This window comes from Leopardus geoffroyi, chromosome A2 (genome assembly GCF_018350155.1).
Source record: "Leopardus geoffroyi isolate Oge1 chromosome A2, O.geoffroyi_Oge1_pat1.0, whole genome shotgun sequence".
Taxonomy (NCBI): domain Eukaryota; kingdom Metazoa; phylum Chordata; class Mammalia; order Carnivora; family Felidae; genus Leopardus; species Leopardus geoffroyi.
Genome location: NC_059331.1, coordinates 70,685,684 through 70,705,905, shown reverse-complemented (window position 1 = coordinate 70,705,905; position 20,222 = coordinate 70,685,684). Strand labels below are relative to the sequence as shown.

The following is a 20,222-nucleotide window of genomic DNA, read 5'->3' as shown; positions in this document are numbered from 1 at the left end:
CGACATGAGCCGCTGTTGGGGAGCTGAGGCTGGTTGCTCAGCTGCAGCAGGTGGTTGCTCCAGCCCTTCCGTGACCCCGCCGGCTGGGGCTGAGGGCTGCTCATGTTCTGGGGCCACCAAAGGGGCAGGTGGCTCTTCCAGCTCCTGACTGTCAGCCAGAGCTGGGAGTACCTCATGCCCTGGTGGGGACGCTGCCGTGAGGGTCTCCGATTCTCGTACACGCTGAGCTTCAGGAGAACTCGTGGCTTCAGGCAGCCTGGGCTGCGAGGCTGCAGTGGGCACCGCAGAGATAGCGGGGGCTCGCTCCCGAGGGACGTCTGGACGGGGCTCTAGAGCTGCTGCCAAAGCTTCAAGAATAGAAAGTGTCATCACCGTGATTGCCACTCCATGCCAGGAAACCTCTCCCGCACACATGGTCATCTGAGTCAAAGAACCCACCAGGAGGAAATCTGCCAGACGGCAGGCTAATGGAACAGTGACCTGAGACTAGTCCCTACGCCTGGCCCACCTGCAGTCTCGGGAAACATGTTCTCTGTGGCCTACCCCGTCCCCTCCACATGCCCACATCTCCCACCCAGAGTCCTCCTCGCCCAGAGACTCTGGCTCATTGGGCTCACGGTGTTTCCGCCATGAGTAGAGAAGGCGGGCGCGGCGCTGCAGCTCGGAGCCCGGCATGTGGACCCTTACATACGCCCGCAGCAGCCTCAAGCTGGTGAAGTCTGGAGGCTGGAAAAAGTCCTCGGGGTAGTGATCCAGCCAGGTGCCCAGGATGGAGGAGATGGCCCTGGGGATACAAAAGTAGCCAGAACAATCACCATGGGGTGTTCTTCCCACTGATGTCTCAGGACAGGCCTGTGGGACCTGGCCTCTATGCCTCCTGCTCCTGGACGTCCAGAGGGTGGTTCTATACGTTGCCCACCTGTGATTTGGCAGTCCCGCCTACGAGAGACCTGGTCACTGAAGAGGGACCGTCAAGATTCTGTTTGACGGGAACCCCTTAACCGATGATGTGGTCGTCTCTGTCCTTCTTGGGGAAGCCAGCCAGACTCCTCGCTGTGTCCCGCTGCCTACCTCCCACTGGAATTCAAGTCCGTGCGTGAGTGGAGGGGTGGTGTCGGGGTGAGTCGATGCCTTCACTGCATACCCTAGCGCCCCATGAAAATCTGCACAAATACGGGACAAGAGGACTCTGTCTCTTACCTGGGCTTGCTGGGACCCTCCTGATGCCTTCAACGTGACGACCTGTGCCTCTGTGCTGCCTCATGCACTCAGTGCACATGTGGGTGTCCTCCCGCTGACACCGTTCTCCCATCGTGTGGGTGATAGGTGCTCCTTGAGCCCTCACTGTGTCTCCTGCACCCTTGCTAAGCACGCACTGTGGATGTTCCCCAAGGTGGTGAGCGCGATGCTCCCCAAAACCGTTATTCTGGGTCCCCTGATGGGGGTCTAGGCAAGGCTCTGAGTGGGAAGGGATGGGGTTGGACTCTCTTTAAGGGTCTGACGCGGTCCTCCGGCGCCCTCTGCTGCCTCCCTGTGCCCACAGCCCATCCTCTACCAGACAGGACAGAACCCCTTTCCTTGCTTCCAAGAGAAAGCCCTCAGAACTTTGCCCTCTCACAGGACTCTCAGACGTGTGGGATGCTGGGTCCTGCAGCCCCTCCCACGCGCAGTCTCAGCACTGCCCTCTTGGAGAAGGAAGGCCCTCCAGCCTGAGCTCAGCCTACTCACTGTTTCTCCTGCTCCCGGGGTCCGCCATCCTCCTCAGCGTCCGAATGGAAGCATCCGTATCTGGAGGAGGCCAGAAGGACATCATATGAGCTGTCCTGTGGATGCTACGTCTTGTCCTATCCAGAGTCACTGACTGCTGACTAGAATGGAGCTCTGGAGGGGAGGGTACTGTCCGCTCTGCGCATTGGATCCCAGTCAGCTCCTACAGAAGTGCCTGCACCTAGTGGGGCTTCCTGCGTGTTTGAAGAATGATGGGGCCCCAGTCAGCTCCGTCGCACATATTGGTGTGGGTCTGGGCGTCCTGCTCATCCTGGGCATCCTTGGCTGGTTTGAGCCAGGACTCAGACACACAGATAGAGCCTCCTAGCTCCTTTTCCAATGGGAAAACAGCCCAACTCAACACCTGGCGACAGTGAGGGATGAGGCAGAAAGTTGATCATGGGCAAGAGGACAAAGATGACCCGGCAGAGACGCAGCCCTGCCAGCAGAGCTTTCCACAGGCCAGGGTGACTTTCCCTGCAGTGCCCCCACTGAGGACCTGGAGTGTTTCCACCCGGATCAGAGGAACAAAGTGAGACGCCAGGACGTTTGGTGACTTCCCTGAGACTCAGAGCTTTCAGGGGCTGAATCACACTGGGCAGTGAAGGGCAGGGTGCTCACCTCATAAACAGTATGTCCAGGACCTGCTGGGTGGTAGCAAAAGCTCTGTACGTGCTCAAGAATGTGTAGAGGTAGAGGTAGGAGGGGTCTCCACCCAGGAAAGCAGGTACCAGGTGCTCCACTCGCTGTTCCAGTAGCATCCAGCCTCCTTCGATGGTCCATTCCTACAGAAAGGGAGAGTTTCGGTACACATGTACCGTTGCGTACAGTGATGAGAGACAAAATATTGGAATTGGCCCAGTCATTCAGCTTCTGGAGACGCAGAGTAAAGGATGATGTGTGGCCCCTGAGAATGCAGAAGGGGACAGGACTGTGCCTGTCCACTGTGGGGACATCCCATAGTACAACACCATAGTCCTGGATGGATGCCCAACTTGTCACACTACTCGTGAACACAAACACAGTCACCTGCTGCACTCAAAGCCAAAGGAGCGTGAAGATGACACCATGTCTTGCGGGCCATTATTTCTTCAAAGAATATACATTTTTTTTTTTTTTTTGCCGTGTGTATTTGTTGTTTCCTATTTATTTTTTTGGAAAGAGCAAGAAGGGGAATCCTGACCAAGGATGGCTTCAAGCTGTCATTGCAGAGCCTGACTTGGGACTTGATCTCAAGAACCATGAGATCGTGACCTGAGCCAAATTCGACTCGGAAACTCGCCCACTGAGCCACCTTGGTGCCTGTCCTCATTATTTAAATCTTCATTTTAGTGAATACATGTCACCTGTAGGAAACCTTCCAGAACTTTATACTTTATCGCCTAATAGATTAGCGTAAATGGCATATTGACGGTTTCATTTGGGTATTTTTATAATATGCACGTTAGACCAATATCACCATGGCCAGTCGAGGAAAATGAAAGATTTTCAAGGTATTCGCTCTGGTCCAGACATTTCTCTTCTGGCTTCTGCTCTTGTGTCAAACCTCAGAGGGTCCCCATGCCAGATAATGAAGATATTTCAAGTGGGGGCTTCACCTAATCTTTGTTCTTTGAGGACTATTCCTCTGTCATAAAAAACATTAGTGCCACTGAGTATTTAAGCAATTATTAATCAGTCTCCTGTCATGTAGCCAGACACAACAGGCCATGTTGTGTGTTTGCACACCCATGGAAATCCCAGAGGAGCTAAAGCAGCAGAAACCGAGATCGCTGGTTGCAGAGACTGGGGTGAGGGAATGAGCCGTGGGTGATTAGTAGTCCACGTGTCTCTGTGATGGAAATGTTCTAGGAGTACAGAGTGGTCACGGGTGTCAAACCCTGCGAATGTACGTACTGACACTTGAAGTTGTAATTTCAAAGGATCAGAGTACATTTTTTGAAACTTAATTTATGTTTTAAGTATAAACCAATAGTACATAAGGACACTAAATACCTCTATACCCACTACTAAAATGAGAAAGAACGCAACGAAAAGGTCAGGGAATTCATCGTTTGGGGCTGCAGCCGACATGAGCCGCTGTTGGGGAGCTGAGGCTGGTTGCTCAGCTGCAGCAGGTGGTTGCTCCAGCCCTTCCGTGACCCCGCCGGCTGGGGCTGAGGGCTGCTCATGTTCTGGGGCCACCAAAGGGGCAGGTGGCTCTTCCAGCTCCTGACTGTCAGCCAGAGCTGGGAGTACCTCATGCCCTGGTGGGGACGCTGCCGTGAGGGTCTCCGATTCTCGTACACGCTGAGCTTCAGGAGAACTCGTGGCTTCAGGCAGCCTGGGCTGCGAGGCTGCAGTGGGCACCGCAGAGATAGCGGGGGCTCGCTCCCGAGGGACGTCTGGACGGGGCTCTAGAGCTGCTGCCAAAGCTTCAAGAATAGAAAGTGTCATCACCGTGATTGCCACTCCATGCCAGGAAACCTCTCCCGCACACATGGTCATCTGAGTCAAAGAACCCACCAGGAGGAAATCTGCCAGACGGCAGGCTAATGGAACAGTGACCTGAGACTAGTCCCTACGCCTGGCCCACCTGCAGTCTCGGGAAACATGTTCTCTGTGGCCTACCCCGTCCCCTCCACATGCCCACATCTCCCACCCAGAGTCCTCCTCGCCCAGAGACTCTGGCTCATTGGGCTCACGGTGTTTCCGCCATGAGTAGAGAAGGCGGGCGCGGCGCTGCAGCTCGGAGCCCGGCATGTGGACCCTTACATACGCCCGCAGCAGCCTCAAGCTGGTGAAGTCTGGAGGCTGGAAAAAGTCCTCGGGGTAGTGATCCAGCCAGGTGCCCAGGATGGAGGAGATGGCCCTGGGGATACAAAAGTAGCCAGAACAATCACCATGGGGTGTTCTTCCCACTGATGTCTCAGGACAGGCCTGTGGGACCTGGCCTCTATGCCTCCTGCTCCTGGACGTCCAGAGGGTGGTTCTATACGTTGCCCACCTGTGATTTGGCAGTCCCGCCTACGAGAGACCTGGTCACTGAAGAGGGACCGTCAAGATTCTGTTTGACGGGAACCCCTTAACCGATGATGTGGTCGTCTCTGTCCTTCTTGGGGAAGCCAGCCAGACTCCTCGCTGTGTCCCGCTGCCTACCTCCCACTGGAATTCAAGTCCGTGCGTGAGTGGAGGGGTGGTGTCGGGGTGAGTCGGTGCCTTCACTGCATACCCTAGCGCCCCATGAAAATCTGCACAAATACGGGACAAGAGGACTCTGTCTCTTACCTGGGCTTGCTGGGACCCTCCTGATGCCTTCAACGTGACGACCTGTGCCTCTGTGCTGCCTCATGCACTCAGTGCACATGTGGGTGTCCTCCCGCTGACACCGTTCTCCCATCGTGTGGGTGATAGGTGCTCCTTGAGCCCTCACTGTGTCTCCTGCACCCTTGCTAAGCACGCACTGTGGATGTTCCCCAAGGTGGTGAGCGCGATGCTCCCCAAAACCGTTATTCTGGGTCCCCTGATGGGGGTCTAGGCAAGGCTCTGAGTGGGAAGGGATGGGGTTGGACTCTCTTAAGGGGCTGACGCGGTCCTCTGGCGCCCTCTGCTGCCTCCCTGTGCCCACAGCCCATCCTCTACCAGACAGGACAGAACCCCTTTCCTTGCTTCCAAGAGAAAGCCCTCAGAACTTTGCCCTCTCACAGGACTCTCAGACGTGTGGGATGCTGGGTCCTGCAGCCCCTCCCACGCGCAGTCTCAGCACTGCCCTCTTGGAGAAGGAAGGCCCTCCAGCCTGAGCTCAGCCTACTCACTGTTTCTCCTGCTCCCGGGGTCCGCCATCCTCCTCAGCGTCCGAATGGAAGCATCCGTATCTGGAGGAGGCCAGAAGGACATCATATGAGCTGTCCTGTGGATGCTACGTCTTGTCCTATCCAGAGTCACTGACTGCTGACTAGAATGGAGCTCTGGAGGGGAGGGTACTGTCCGCTCTGCGCATTGGATCCCAGTCAGCTCCTACAGAAGTGCCTGCACCTAGTGGGGCTTCCTGCGTGTTTGAAGAATGATGGGGCCCCAGTCAGCTCCGTCGCACATATTGGTGTGGGTCTGGGCGTCCTGCTCATCCTGGGCATCCTTGGCTGGTTTGAGCCAGGACTCAGACACACAGATAGAGCCTCCTAGCTCCTTTTCCAATGGGAAAACAGCCCAACTCAACACCTGGCGACAGTGAGGGATGAGGCAGAAAGTTGATCATGGGCAAGAGGACAAAGATGACCCAGCAGAGACGCAGCCCTGCCAGCAGAGCTTTCCACAGGCCAGGGTGACTTTCCCTGCAGTGCCCCCACTGAGGACCTGGAGTGTTTCCACCCGGATCAGAGGAACAAAGTGAGACGCCAGGACGTTTGGTGACTGTCCTGAGACTCAGAGCTTTCAGGGGCTGAATCACACTGGGCTGTGAAGGGCAGGGTGCTCACCTCATAAACAGTATGTCCAGGGCCTGCTGGGTGGTAGCAAAAGCTCTGTACGTGCTCAAGAATGTGAAGAGGTAGGAGGGGTGTCCATCCAGGAAAGCAGGTACCAGGTGCTCCACTCGCTGTTCCAGTAGCATCCAGCCTCCTTCGATGGTCCCTTCCTCACGGTTCTTATTGATGGGCATGGGTGAGATGTTCATACCCTGAGGTAGAACACAGGAGGGACACAGAGTCGGACACAGCACCATGGACATCAGGAGGCTTGGGGTCCAGAATGCAGACCAAACCCCCAAGCCGTCAGTGACTTGTGGCAAGAGTGAGACCTGGGTGCCCAGAGTCTGAAGAAGGATGTTGGCATTCACACGAGAATTTGAGGTGGGAAATGGCTGAACACGTTAGGATCTCCGATCAGACATCCCCACAGGCGAGGGAATTAAAAGCAAGAATGAACTATTGGGACCTCATGAAGATAAAAAGCTTCTGCACAGCAAAAGAAACAACCAACAAAACTCAAAGGCAACAAATGGATTGGGAAAAGATATTTGCAAGTGACATATCGGACAAAGGGCTAGTATCCAAAATGTAGAAAGAGCTCACCAAACTCCACACCCGAAAAACAAACAATCCACTGAAGAAGTGGGCAGAAAACAGGAATAGACACTTCTCTAAAGAAGACATCCGGATGGCCAACTGGCACATGAAAAGATGCTCAACGTCGCTCCCCATCAGGGAAATACAAATCAAAACCACACTCAGCTATCACGTCACGCCAGTCAGAGTGGCCAAAATGAACAAATCAGGAGACTATAGATGCTGGAGAGGATGTGGAGAAACGGGAACCCTCCTGCACTGTTGGTGGGAATGCAAACTGCTGCAGCCGCTCTGGAAAACAGTGTGGAGGTTCCAAACAATTAAAAATAGACCTACCCTATGACCCAGCAGTAGCACTGCTAGGAATTTACCCAAGGGATACAGGAGTGCTGATGCAGAGGGGCACTTGTACCCCAATGTTTATAGCAGCACTCTCAACAATAGCCAAATTATGGAAAGAGCCTAAATGTCCATCAACTGATAAGTGGACAAAGAAATTGTGGCTTATATGCACAATGGAGTACTACGTGGCAATGAGAAAGAATGAAATATGGCCCTTTGTAGCAACGTGGATGGAACTGGAGAGTGTGATGCTAAGTGAAATAAGCCATACAAGGAAAGACAGATACCATATGTGTCCACTCTTTTGTGGATCCTGAGAAACTTAACAGGAACACATGGAGGAGGGGAAGAAAAAAAAAGAGCTTAGAGTGGGAGAGAGCCAAAGCATAAGAGACTCCTAAAAACTGAGAACAAACTGAGAGCTGATGGGGGGTGGGAGGGAGGGGAGCGTGGGTGATGGGTACTGAGGAGGGCACGTGTTGGGATTTGCACTGGGTGGCGTATGGAAACCAATTTGGCAATACATTGCATATTTTTTTTTTAAAAAACCATCAAGGAAAAAGAATCTCAGGTCAGATGGTTAGATGAGTATGCACGGCACCTCCCCGCATGAACAGCAGTGTCCCTGTGATTTCTAACAGCACAGTCCATTCTGGGGATCCGAAGAGAAGGACAGTACCTGGCAGAGGTTGGATCACGATAATAGGACATGTAGGGTGTTCAGTGCAGCACTGTGACATGGCAAGAGAAGGGAATCCTGTCACAGTCCCACATTTGTGAAGGGTTGAATGGGTGAGGTGAGTGGTCACATTTCCAGAATGTTGTCTAGGTGGTAAGGCCCTTGCTCCTGATCTGGAGGGGCCCCAGGGGCGTGTTGCTTGGCCACCAAAGTGCAGAGCAGTAGACATAATGCAATGAGCCCCATGTCCTTTGGGTAAAAATCTCCCTGCTCCTCACGAACGTGTGTCAGACGTGGAGAAGGTGTGGAAGGATGGTCGGGCGAACCGGGACACCTGGGAACGTTCGTCGGGGAAACGTGTACAACAATGCCAGTATATTCTAGACAGAATGGGACGTGAAATGGTCTCACGCCTCTTTCTGATATTGCTACAAAGAAGTGGAGAGTGACGTCGTATCTGGCCGTTGCAGGGGCTGGGCCCTGAGGGCATGTTTGGGGAGCAGATGGGGTTCCAGGTTCATCTGGGACCAGGAGTCTCTGAGAGCTACCAGGGGAGCAGCAGTGTGTTTTCTGGGCCCTGGGTGTTGGGTTTCCCTGGTACCCGCACTCACCCTGAGCCAGCGTGGCTTCCTGCTGATGGCATGGGGCTTCCTCCTTTCCTCCAGGGAATAAGAGCAGGGGCTCTCATTCAGCTTCTCCTCCATCTGTGGCATGTGGCTCTGTAAAGACAGTGCCCATCAGGCAGGCAGGCAGGCAGGAGTCCTCAAAGCCGTGTCTGCTTGCTTTCGCTTGTCCTCAGACACATATGAATTCATTCCAGATATGACACCACAGTGTGCACTCACCTCCCCCACGGAGGAGAAGCAAGGTGGCTTGAGGGCCTTGGATTCAACCTGTTACAGGTTAGAGGCACCTCAGAGATCTCTTTTCCCTCCTTCCCAGCATGACATGTGCATGGCCATGATGGGTCCCCCAGGTGGTCCACTGCCATCGAACCTGCTCCGGTCCCGGGGAGGACCGGCCCCCATGTCCCCCTTTCCCCGAAACTGAACATGAGGGGATGGGGGTGCCCAGGGAAGGCTCCGAGCTGTGACCTGACCTGACCTGGCCTGCTCTAGGCTGCTCTGTGTTACCTTATGTGACCTCCTGGAAAACATCCTGAGGCATCGCCAGCATGGGTTAAGGAAACCTCTCCAACATCTGAGTAATCCTGCGCACTGGGGTTTCTGGTATCCAGAGCCCCGGTGCCTGGGAAAACAACAAGAGAACATCCTAAAGTCTCTGTGTCTGTAGGCAAGTGAGCCTGGTATGGGACCTTCCTAGAACATGGGTGCCAGGTTACAGGAGTTCCAAGCTTTCCTGGGGCCTATTGTGAGCAAAGTGATGTCACTGCCTAGGATCCACCTCCTGAGTCCCCTCCTGGCATAACACCTTTGCAAATAGTCCTCTCTTTGCTGAGTGCTCACCCCCATTCTCCATGAAATGTCACATCGGTACACAGTTCCACCAATGCACCCCTCTCCACAGTCCCCTGGGAAGGTCTGGGGCAGCCAGGGTCCCAGCTGTGAGACCTATCTGGGTTGAGACAGAACTCTTCTTTCTTACCTCTTTCTGGTCCCAGATTCGCGACCGTGCTTCTCAGGGATGGTCCGTGTCTTTTCCGCCCAGTGGAGATCATTCTAGCATGTCCTCGGGATGTCCTCAGGATGTCCTCAGGCATATGTGGGATGATACCTGTGAAATTGGAGCAGCGGTGTCACCTGTTGGAAGTTTATCCAACCACATTGACTTCAACTTCTCACCTCCTCTGATTCTGCTGCTCCTCTGATCCAGGCCCACAGTCCTTCCAGGTGTGCGTACGTGCGTGAGTGTGTGTGTGTGTGTGTACGTGTGTTTACCAGTGCTTGTTTTCTGGGGTCGCAGAAGGTCACATCCCCACCTAGGGAAGGATGGCCAACCATTTCCTAGGAGCTTAGGTTCTCTACTTTCTAAAGCAATCCCTAGAGAAGGGATTGGAGTTGGGGCCTAGTAGGACAGAACTCTCTTTTACGTAGACTTGTCAGTAGTGTGCCACGAGTCATTCCCTGCCTTTCCACTGGGTACATACAGTGGGGACAGGGTGGCACTCAGTGGGTTGCTCCTCCTCAGGGAAGAACGTGCTGGGATGTCTTCTGTGACGCTTCTCTTCAGCCCCACCCCCACGCCACCTCCATGTCTGCACCCAGTCACAGTAACACACACTTTTCCAGACCCCTTCCGAAATCCTGCGTCAAATCCAGCCCCCAAGTGTCTGGGCCAGCCAGGGACTGACGCCCACCTCAGCCCCCGACCGGGGACATGCTGCTGCCTGGCGCCTGCGACCCGGTAGCCATGGCATTGGCGGTAGGGGTAGCGGTAGTGCTCGCGGGAGCGCTGGCGGGAGCGCAGGCGGGGCCCCGCGTGGAGAAGACTGGGAGCCAGGAGCCTCCAGCCTGGGAGGGTGGCGGCCCTGCTGCTCCTGCTGCTCCTGGAGCCAGAGGCCAGGGCGCGGGACGCGCTTCGCGGGCGCCTTGGTCTTTGGCCGCGCTGGTGGAGTGCCAGCACTGGCTGGGGCAGAGCGCGATGCGATGCCCCCGGAGCCCCCGAAAGACCATCTGGGAGAAGCCTAAAGGTGGAGCCGCTGAGACCCACAGCCTCCCTCCAGGACCTGCCTCAGTTGCCGTGCTGCCAAGGTAGGGATCCTAGCGACAAGGTCGCACGTGGCCTTCCCCCCTGCCCCTCTCTGTCTTCCCCTTCATTGAGCACCCCCCCCTCCCTGGTGCTCCGGGCTTCTTCTTGGGCTCCTTTGTGGCTGCGGTCTGGAGGCCTCAGGAGTGGGCTTTCTGGGTTGGACCCCGGTTCCCTGGAGGAGGAGGGCCCCACATCCAGTAGACGGTTAGGCTCAGGCGGTGGGGAGTGGCTCAGGTAGAGACGGGGTGGGGTTGGCGCCGAGTGCCCATGGATGTCTGATTGGGTTGGTGGTTGGTGGGTGGAGGTGGGATGGAACGAACGAACGAACGAAGGAAGGAAGGAAAGCGTGGACCTGCGGTTGTGGGAAAATGTGAAGGCGGGTCCAGGGAAGTTGCAGCCATGAGCAGGAGGAAAACATCCTGAAGGCAGCACCTTGACCTCACCAAAAGCAAAGGCCTAAGAGCAGAAGCTTTCCCAAACTTCCATATCGAGGTGACTGGTGCTTTATGTTTTCAGTAAGATGGTGTGGTGTAGGCCACTTGGAGCAGCTGAGGCTCCTAAGCATCTGTTTTGTCCTTGGGGGGTGAGGTGTCTCTGTCAGCAATTCAGAAGATTATGATTATCTTGAAGATCATTATTTTCTTGATTACCATGATTACTATATTCTGCCCAAGTAATCGCATGCAATTTGATAAGGAGCTCGATACCCCGAACCTTTTCGTCACCAAACGCTCGCTACAACAAGGAGTAAAACAATCACTGTTGTGCGATGGACAATGCACAGTACCTTTATTGTACTGTTTTAGTGGTGTGTACATACGTTTAGAGTAATGAAAGTGTCCACTTAGATCTAAGGAGTTTTTTGTGACATGATGGTACTTCCATAAAAATAATGGAAAATCTAAGTTACCTAGTAATCTAAGCACTGTGTTCTTCTGGATACGAAATCCTAAGTAAAGAACTCATCATGCAAAAACTGTCAAGTCCTGATCATTCCTTATTATTCCAGTAGGTCTACTGAATGGAATGGACTGAACTAAGGTCTCTGAAATAGAGGAAACTGCGATCTGCTCTGCCAAGCGTTCCCTATAACCTCCCAACTCAGGATATCGTTGTGCGATTTCCCACACTTTCTGCCCAAGGTCTTATCCAGGACTTTCTGGTTTCAGGTCTCAAGTCTGTAATACATTTTAACTTCGTTTTTATGTGTGGTGTTAAATAGGTGTCAAGTTGTTTTTCCGCGCCTGTTGTTTTTCTGTGCCCAGGGATTCTGACACCACCTGTTGAGGAGACTGCCTTTGCCTCAGGTTATACTCTTGGTTCTTTTGTTGTGAATTAATTGGTTACATATGTGTGGGTTTCTTCCTGGGCCTTCAGTTCTGGTCCAGTATCCTGTGTGTCTGCTTTTACCCCAGTAGTGTACTGCTTGGGTTATTGTAGCTTTGAGATCTAGTTTCAAATCAGAAAGCATGGTGCTTCCAGCTGTTTTCTTCCTTCTCAAAATGACTTTGGTATTCAGAGCCTCTTGTGGTTCTGTCCACCTTGAAGGATTATTCTATTTTTGGGAACGTGCTTAAGTTTTGATAGGGATTGCACGTAGGAAATGTGTAGATGCTTACGTAGTGTGGACATTTTGAGAATCTTAATTCTTGGGATCCACTAGCATAGAATGTCTTTCTGCTTATTTCTGTCTTTTCAAATTCTTTCTCCACTGATTTCTGGTTTTCGTAGTGAGGTTTTTCATCTTCTTGGTTAAATTCATTCTTTTTCAAGTTTTCTACGTTTTTTCTTCACATAGAGAGAAACATAGAAAACACAAGGAGAGACAGAGAGAGAGAGAGAGAGAGAGGGAGAGAGAGAGAGAGCATATGAGTGGGGAAGATCTGAGACAACGGGAGACACAGAATCTAAAGTAGGCTCCAGACTCTGAGTTGTCAGCACAGAGCCCCACGCACGGCTGAAAACACAAATCATGAGATCACGACCCGAGCCAAAGTCAGATGCTTCACTGACTGTGACACCCAGGTGTTTGTAGGCTAAATTTAGTCTTAAGTTTTTTCTTCTCTTGCAGTGATTTTAAATTATTTTCTTAATTTCCCTCTCCGATACTTTATTATTCATGTATAGAATTGAAGGATGTTATGTACAACGACATACATATCTTAACATGACTGAATTCATTTATTAGGTCTACCAGTAAGGTTGTGGAGTCACTGCGGTCTCTCTAGAGCATATCATGCACTCCCAAGGAGTGGAAAGTACCTGGGAACATAGGATGATGTGATCGAGTTTAGATGAGAGTAAGAAGATATATGGAGTGAGAGTATGCAAGTTTTCTGAAATGTTTTGTGGTTTATATAATCCAACAAGTCCATAAACCAGGTTTGTTTAGATATATGTTTCCTTTACACCAACAAGTCCATAAACAAGGTTTGTTTGTATATATGTTTTCTTTAAACCAGAACCAGAGAGCTGTGACAATGACATATGCTTCCCAACACATTCCCACAATGCGCCCTGTGCATCTTGGCAGGTAGCCCCTTGTCTCCCTTTTCTGTCCTGGAACCCAGTGCCTGACTCCACCACTCAGTGAATTCATCTCAGAATACTGCAGTTGGGAAGAGACCTATGTTTTTCATAGACTTCCTGAAAGGCACCTCAAAACCACTGGATTTTACAGACTTGTGTCTGATCTGCTTGGAATCCTCTGAGGATGTGTCGGTTGGAATGGCACTTTCTTTGCTGGGAGATCAGGGAGCCCTGCAGTATTCCTGTGTGCCTTGCGGTCGGTCACCAGAGGGTGCTGTGTGGCTGCTCATGACAGGGACACTGCTCCCCAAAGATGGGGCTGGCAGGTGCCGGGCGTCACTGCTGGAGGAGCCTGAAGGGTGGAGGGGCTTGACTCGCTATCAAAAGCCTTGACTGAGTCTCCATCCTGCAGTCTCCTTGAGCTCCTGATGTGCTGTGTAAAGGACTCTCTGGCTTGCCGAGGTTCAAGTGGTTCTTCCTGTTGCCACTCAGTCATCAGGACGAAGACATTCAGGTCCTGGTCTTTAACTCATTGACCTGATCTGCACTTAGAGGTACTTTCCTGAGAGTAAGCGACCCAGCCTGGGAGGAGGGCCAGCAAGCAGACAGCAGTGGTCCAGCCTGCATCCTCCCCTGGCCGGAAAGCAGGGACTGGCTGCTCTACTGAGAAGCAGAGCTATGGCACAGGAGGTGCACAGGCAGCTGGGGTTTGTCATGGGATGGGGCCTGGATGAGTGTGTTCCAGGGCATGGGGCAGGGATGCTGTGCACGAGGTCAGAATGAGGGAGTGTGGTCTCTTTCCTGCCCCATGGGTCACTCCTAGGTACCCTGATGGCCTCAGTGCTGTCTTGTCCTCCTGATTCTTCAGGGATCCACTCAGTCCCGGGGGTCCCTGCTTTTCACATAAGACCCCAACGGAATAAAGAGTCTGTAGATATTGGACACTGGAGGCAGCGCCCGAAAAATGCGTATAAATTATGTCCCCAACGTTGTGCTAGGTGTACACGCCTACAGAAAGGGAGAGTTTCAGTACACATGTACCCTTCTGTACAATGACGAGAGTCAAAATGTTGGAATGGGCCCAGTCATTCAGCTTCTGGAGACACAGATTAGAGGATGATGTGTGGCCCCTGAGAATGCAGAAGGGGACAGGACTGTGCCTGTCCACTGTGGGGACATCCCAGCGTACAAGACCATAGTCCTGGAGGGATGCCCAACCTGTCACACCACTCATGAACACCAACACAGACACCTGCTGCACTCAAAGCCAAAGGACTGTGAAGATGACACCGTGTCCCCTGGGCCAATATTTCTTCAAAGAATATACATTTTTTTCTGCGTATGTATTTGTTGTTTCCTACGTATTTATTTATTTGGAGAGAGCGAGAAGAAGAATCCTGACCAGGGCTTGAAGCTGTCATTGCAGAGCCTGACTTGGGACTTGATCTCAAGTACCGTGAGATCATGACCCGAGCCAAAATCGACTCGGAAACTTGCCCAAAGAGTCACCCAGGTGCCTGTCCTCATTATTAAATCTTCATTTTACTGAATACATGTCACCTGCAGGAAACCTTTCAGAACTTTATACTTTATTGCCTAATAGATTAGCGTAAATGGAATATTGACGGTTTCATTTGGGTGTTTTTATAATATGCACGTTAGACCAATATCAACAGGCCAGTACAGGAAAATGAAAGATTTTCAATGTATTCGCTCTGGTGCAGATATTTCTCTTCTGGCTTCTGCTCTTGTGTCAAACCTCAAGGGTCCCCAAGCTATAATGTATATTTCAGGTGGGGGCTTCACCTAATCTTTGTTCTTTGAGGACTATTCCTCTGTCATAAAAAATATTAGTGTCATTGAACATTTAAGCAATTATTAATCAGTCTCCTGTCTAGTAGCCAGACAAAACAGGCCATGTTGTGTGTTTGCACACCCATGGAAATCCCAGAGGAGCTAAAGCAGCAGAAACCGAGATCGCTGGTTGCAGAGACTGGGGTGAGGGAATGAGCCGTGGGTGATTAGTAGTCACGAGCCATTCCCTGCCTTTCCACTGGGTACATACAATGGCGACAGGGTGGCACTCAGTGGGTTGCCCTGGCCTGGGGGTCCTCCTCAGGGAAGAACGTGCTGGGATGTCTTCTGTGACGCTCCTCTTCAGCCTCACCCCCACGCCACCTCCATGTCTGCACCCTGTGCCAGTAACACACCCTTTTCTGGAGCCCCCTCCGAAATCCTGGGTCAAGTCCAGGACCCCATTTTGAGGACATAGAGTTGGGGTCATGTCTGGTTCTGACTATCTACCAGTCTGTGATTCTGGGCAAGGCACTGACTCCGGCAGGGTCTTCACTTTCTCCTCCCCTCAGTGGCTCCCTGGGATGCCCACACCTGTCAACACATCCTTGTGGGATTTCCTTCCTGGAGTGTGGTATGGACGTAGTGTTTGATTTCTGTTGCAAAGAAGATGGCACCGTGGCCCCAGACCAACCAGGTTTAGGTGATAAAATGTGCATGGCACGGCCACGTGCTCACTGTCACTCTCTGTGTTGTCTCTCAGCTCCTCACAGTGGGGACCAACCCCCATGTTGAGTCGTGACACGGACAGGTACACACAGCCTAGCCCTGAGAGATAACAACAGACAGGGAAGAACTAAGGCACTCGATGTGGACTGAATTCTGCCACCACCCTGAAGTGGGCTCAGGGGTTGAGTGAAGCAGGTTCTGTCTGAGTGATGACAGAAGCCCCAACCTCCTGAGAGGCTCTGGCAGGAGCCCCCAGCTGAGCCCTGCTGAATTCCTGGTCCCTGGGCCTGTGAGGTGGGAAGTTTATGGGGAAGCCACGAAGGGTGGGGGAATATCGTCCCACAGCCCTAGAGCAGAGTAGTGACAACGTCCTCCTGCCCCAGGCCCTGGCCCTCCTCACCCTCCCTCTCTGCTGTCCTCCGCAGCTCTTTCCGGTCTCCCTGGTCTCCTTTCACACGTCCCCTCTGAAACAACGACCCCTGCCTCCGAGTGTCCGCCGCACTGTGCCTTCTGCCAGGCTACATACCCTCGGACTTGTGCAGGGCTGACTCGTTCTTGCACTGCGGCAGGAAATATTAACGTTTCCTCAGCACAGCCTTGTCAGACCCTCCCCTGGTGGAGCTCAGGACCCAATTGTGGCACCTTGAATTTTTCTATGGGGTCCTTGCTCATGTCATTCCCATTTTTGTTTCATGTTCTTTCCATCTTCCTGGCTAGTCCTTGAACTCCTAGAGGGAAGACGTGGCTCCCTTACCAGCACTGGCACTATGTGAATGCTCAGATGCTCATTCCCGGGGGCTGACTGAGGAGGTAAAGGGATCCCACCCACCAATTAGCAGCTCAGTCATTGTAGCCTAATTTACCTGGGTCATTTTTCAATACTTATTGTATCGTATATCTGTTCAGTCCACTCTAGTCGTAATTTGGGGCGTGAAATCACACTCCAAGATCAAGAGTCTCATGCCCTACTGACTGAAACAGCCAATTTTCACGGAACTAGACTGATTTCTAAGTTATCTTGCGGGTTAACATTTCGTACGTGTATTCCGTTATGCTGAATTACCAGAGAACGCGCCACATTTCAAAAAGCATGTCCCCATAGATTTCCTCACATGACAGTGCTGGGCGTGTGTTTAGATTGGAGACTAAAATCCTTCATGTGATCACTGAGGAACCCAGAGTTCCTCCATTTTACCCTTCTCCCTCCCGAGGATATCAGGTACTTGCACAACCAGCAGCACAAGGGGCGATGAAGGGGAAAGAGAACAAGGAAATGCACCTGGGAGCATGTTATCAGCCTGGTCTAGAGTGCCTAAAATATCCACCTTTTCACTCATTCCTTGTTTTAAAGGCAAGGATTTTTAAGTAGTGATCTGTGAAACCTATGTCCCACAAAACATAGAAAATGCATCCATAGATATGCACCACAAAACATAGGAAGGTAATTCTGAAAGGGCGGGCCTAAGCTGGCAGACCTCATCTTGTTCTGTGTCCCTCACCTTGACCACACCTCCTCCCCTTCAGCCACCCCCTCCCCAACCTGTCTAACAGAAATGGGACCCTTCCCCAACCAATCAGCTGAGGCCATAGCCATTACCTCACCAACTGCCGCTAGGGGAGTTGGTGCTCCCCTTGAGCCACCCCCTCCCCACCTGCCTAACAGAACTCAGACCCTTCCCCAGCCAATCGGCTGAGGCCATAGCCATTACCTCACCAACTGCCCCTAGGCCCCAATAAAACCTTTCTGCTTTGGAAACTTGCTCTCCCTGGTCTCACCTCTGCCTCTGTGCAGGTAGGGAATTCAGCTCGAGCTAGCTCGAATAAAGGCTCCTTTGCTTTTACATCGGACTCGGCTCCCTGGCGGTGTTTGGGGATCACAATTCTGGCCATAACATTTGGGGGCTCATCCAAGATCCCCAAGACCCCCGAGGGACCCCAGTCCGACAGCACTAGAGCAGTGACAACGTCATCCTGTTCCTGTCTCCTGATTTGTTCATTTTGGCCACTCTGACTGGCGTGACGTGATAGCTGAGTGTGGTTTTGATTTGTATTTCCCTGATGGGGAGCGACGTTGAGCATCTTTTCATCTGCCTGTAGGCCATCCGGATGTCTTCTTGAGAGAAGTGTCTATTGATGTTTTCTGCCCACTTCTTCAGTGGGTTGTTTTTCAGGTGTGGATTTTGGTGAGGTCTTTATAGATTTTGGATACTAGCCCTTTGTCCGATATGTCACTTGCAAATATCTTTTCCCAATCCATTTGTTGCCTTTGAGTTTTGTTGGTTGTTTCTTTTGCTGTGCAGAAGCTTTTTATCTTCATGAGGTCCCAATAGTTCATTTTTGCTTTTAATTCCCTCGCCTGTGGGGATGTCTGATCGGAGATCCTAACGTGTTCAGCCATTTCCCACCTCAAATTCTTGTGTGAATGCCAAGATCCTTCTTCAGACTCTGGGCACCCAGGTCTCACTCTTGCCACAAGTCACTGACGGCTTGGGGGTTTGGTCTGCATTCTGGACCCCAAGCCTCCTGATGTCCATGGTGCTGTGTCTGACTCTGTGTCCCTTTGTGTTCTACCTCAGGATATGAATATCTCACCCATGAATGAGAATGAGATCTGTCTGGAGAGGACCATCGAAGGAGGCTGGATGCTACTGGAGCAGCGAGGGGAGCACCTGGTACCTGCTTTCCTGGGTAGAGACCCCTCCTACCTCTTCACATTCTTGAGCACGTACAGAGCTTTTGCTACCACCCAGCAGGTCCTGGACATACTGTTTATGAGGTGATCACCCTGTCCTTCACAGCCCAGTGTGATTCAGCCCCTGAAAGCTCTGAGTCTCAGGACAGTCACCAAATGTCCTTAAGTCTCCATTTGTTCTTCTGATCTGGGTAGAGTAACTCCAATTCCTCAGTGGGGGCACTGCAGGGAAAGTCACCCTGGCCTGTGGAAAGCTCTGCTGGCAGGGCTGCGTCTCTGCCGGGTCATCTTTGTCCTCTTGCCCATGATCAACTTTCTGCCTCATCCCTCACTGTCGCCAGGTGTTGAGTTGGGCTGTTTTCCCATTGGAAAAGGAGCTAGGAGGCTCTATCTGTGTGTCTGAGTCCTGGCTCAAACCAGCCAAGGATGCCCAGGATGAGCAGGACGCCCAGACCCACACCAATATGTGCGACGGAGCTGACTGGGGCCCCATCATTCTTCAAACACGCAGGAAGCCCCACTAGGTGCAGGCACTTCTGTAGGAGCTGACTGGGATCCAATGCGCAGAGCGGACAGTACCCTCCCCTCCAGAGCTCCATTCTAGTCAGCAGTCAGTGACTCTGGATAGGACAAGACGTAGCATCCACAGGACAGCTCATATGATGTCCTTCTGGCCTCCTCCAGATACGGATGCTTCCATTCGGACGCTGAGGAGGATGGCGGACCCCGGGAGCAGGAGAAACAGTGAGTAGGCTGAGCTCAGGCTGGAGGGCCTTCCTTCTCCAAGAGGGCAGTGCTGAGACTGCGCGTGGGAGGGGCTGCAGGACCCAGCATCCCACACGTCTGAGAGTCCTGTGAGAGGGCAAAGTTCTGAGGGCTTTCCCTTGGAAGCAAGGAAAGGGGTTCTGTCCTGTCTGGTAGAGGATGGGCTGTGGGCACAGGGAGGCAGCAGAGGGCGCCGGAGGACCGCGTCAACCCCTTAGAGAGTCCAACCCCATCCCACTCAGAGCCTTTCCTAGACCCCCATCAGGGCACCCAGAATAACGGTTTTGGGGAGCATCACGCTCACCACCTTGGGGAACATCCACAGTGCGTGCTTAGCAAGGGTACAGGAGACAAAGGACTCAAGGAGCACCTATCACCCACATGATGGGAGAACGGTGTCAGCGGGAGGACACCCACATGTGCACTGAGTGCATGAGGCAGCACAGAGGCACAGGTCGTCACGTTGAAGGCATCAGGAGGGTCCAGCAAGCCCAGGTAAGAGACAGAGTCCTCTTGTCCCATATTTGCGCAGATTTTCATGGAGCGCTAGGGTATGCAGTGAAGGCACTGACTCACCCCGACACCACCCCTCCACTCACGCACGGACTTGAATTCCAGTGGGAGGTAGGCAGCGGGACACAGCGAGGAGTCTGGCTGGCTTCCCCAAGAAGGACAGAGATGACCACATCATCGGTTAAGGGGTTCCCGTCAAACAGAATCTTGACGGTCCCTCTTCAGTGACCAGGTCTCTCGTAGGCGGGACTGCCAAATCACAGGTGGACAACGTATAGAACCACCCTCTGGACGTCCAGGAGCAGGAGGCATAGAGGCCAGGTCCCACAGGCCTGTCCTGAGACATCAGTGGGAAGAACACCCCATGGTGATTGTTCTGGCTACTTTTGTATCCCCAGGGCCATCTCCTCCATCCTGGGCACCTGGCTGGATCACTACCCCGAGGAATTTTTCCAGCCTCCAGACTTCACCAGCTTGAGGCTGCTGCGGGCGTATGTAGGGGTCCACATGCCGGGCTCCGAGCTGCAGCGCCGCGCCCGCCTTCTCTACTCATGGCGGAAACACCGTGAGCCCAATGAGCCAGAGTCTCTGGGCAAGGAGGACTCTGGGTGGGAGATGTGGGCATGTGGAGGGGACGGGGTAGGCCACAGAGAACATGTTT

The 20,222-nt window shown here is 52.7% G+C and overlaps 1 protein-coding gene and 1 long non-coding RNA gene across 2 annotated transcripts in view; one reads left to right on the top strand and one right to left on the bottom strand.

Annotated features, from left to right (window-relative positions):
- The window catches only part of LOC123606212, a 102,759-nt gene that overhangs the window by 19,346 nt on the left and 63,191 nt on the right, over nt 1–20,222 (bottom strand). The window contains exons 3-10 of the mRNA XM_045494311.1: nt 6,222–6,379; nt 5,562–5,621; nt 4,452–4,618; nt 4,006–4,181; nt 2,389–2,552; nt 1,729–1,788; nt 618–784; nt 172–347 (exon numbers count right to left, since the gene is read on the bottom strand). Coding sequence (XP_045350267.1) covers nt 172–347; nt 618–784; nt 1,729–1,788; nt 2,389–2,552; nt 4,006–4,181; nt 4,452–4,618; nt 5,562–5,621; nt 6,222–6,355 — 1,104 coding nt within the window. The 5' untranslated portion in view covers nt 6,356–6,379. The remainder of the gene's footprint in view (nt 1–171; nt 348–617; nt 785–1,728; nt 1,789–2,388; nt 2,553–4,005; nt 4,182–4,451; nt 4,619–5,561; nt 5,622–6,221; nt 6,380–20,222) is intronic.
- On the top strand, nt 18,195–19,942 carry LOC123606216. Its single transcript, XR_006716167.1, has 3 exons — nt 18,195–18,367; nt 18,968–19,027; nt 19,581–19,942. It is a non-coding gene; the product is annotated as an uncharacterized LOC123606216 (long non-coding RNA).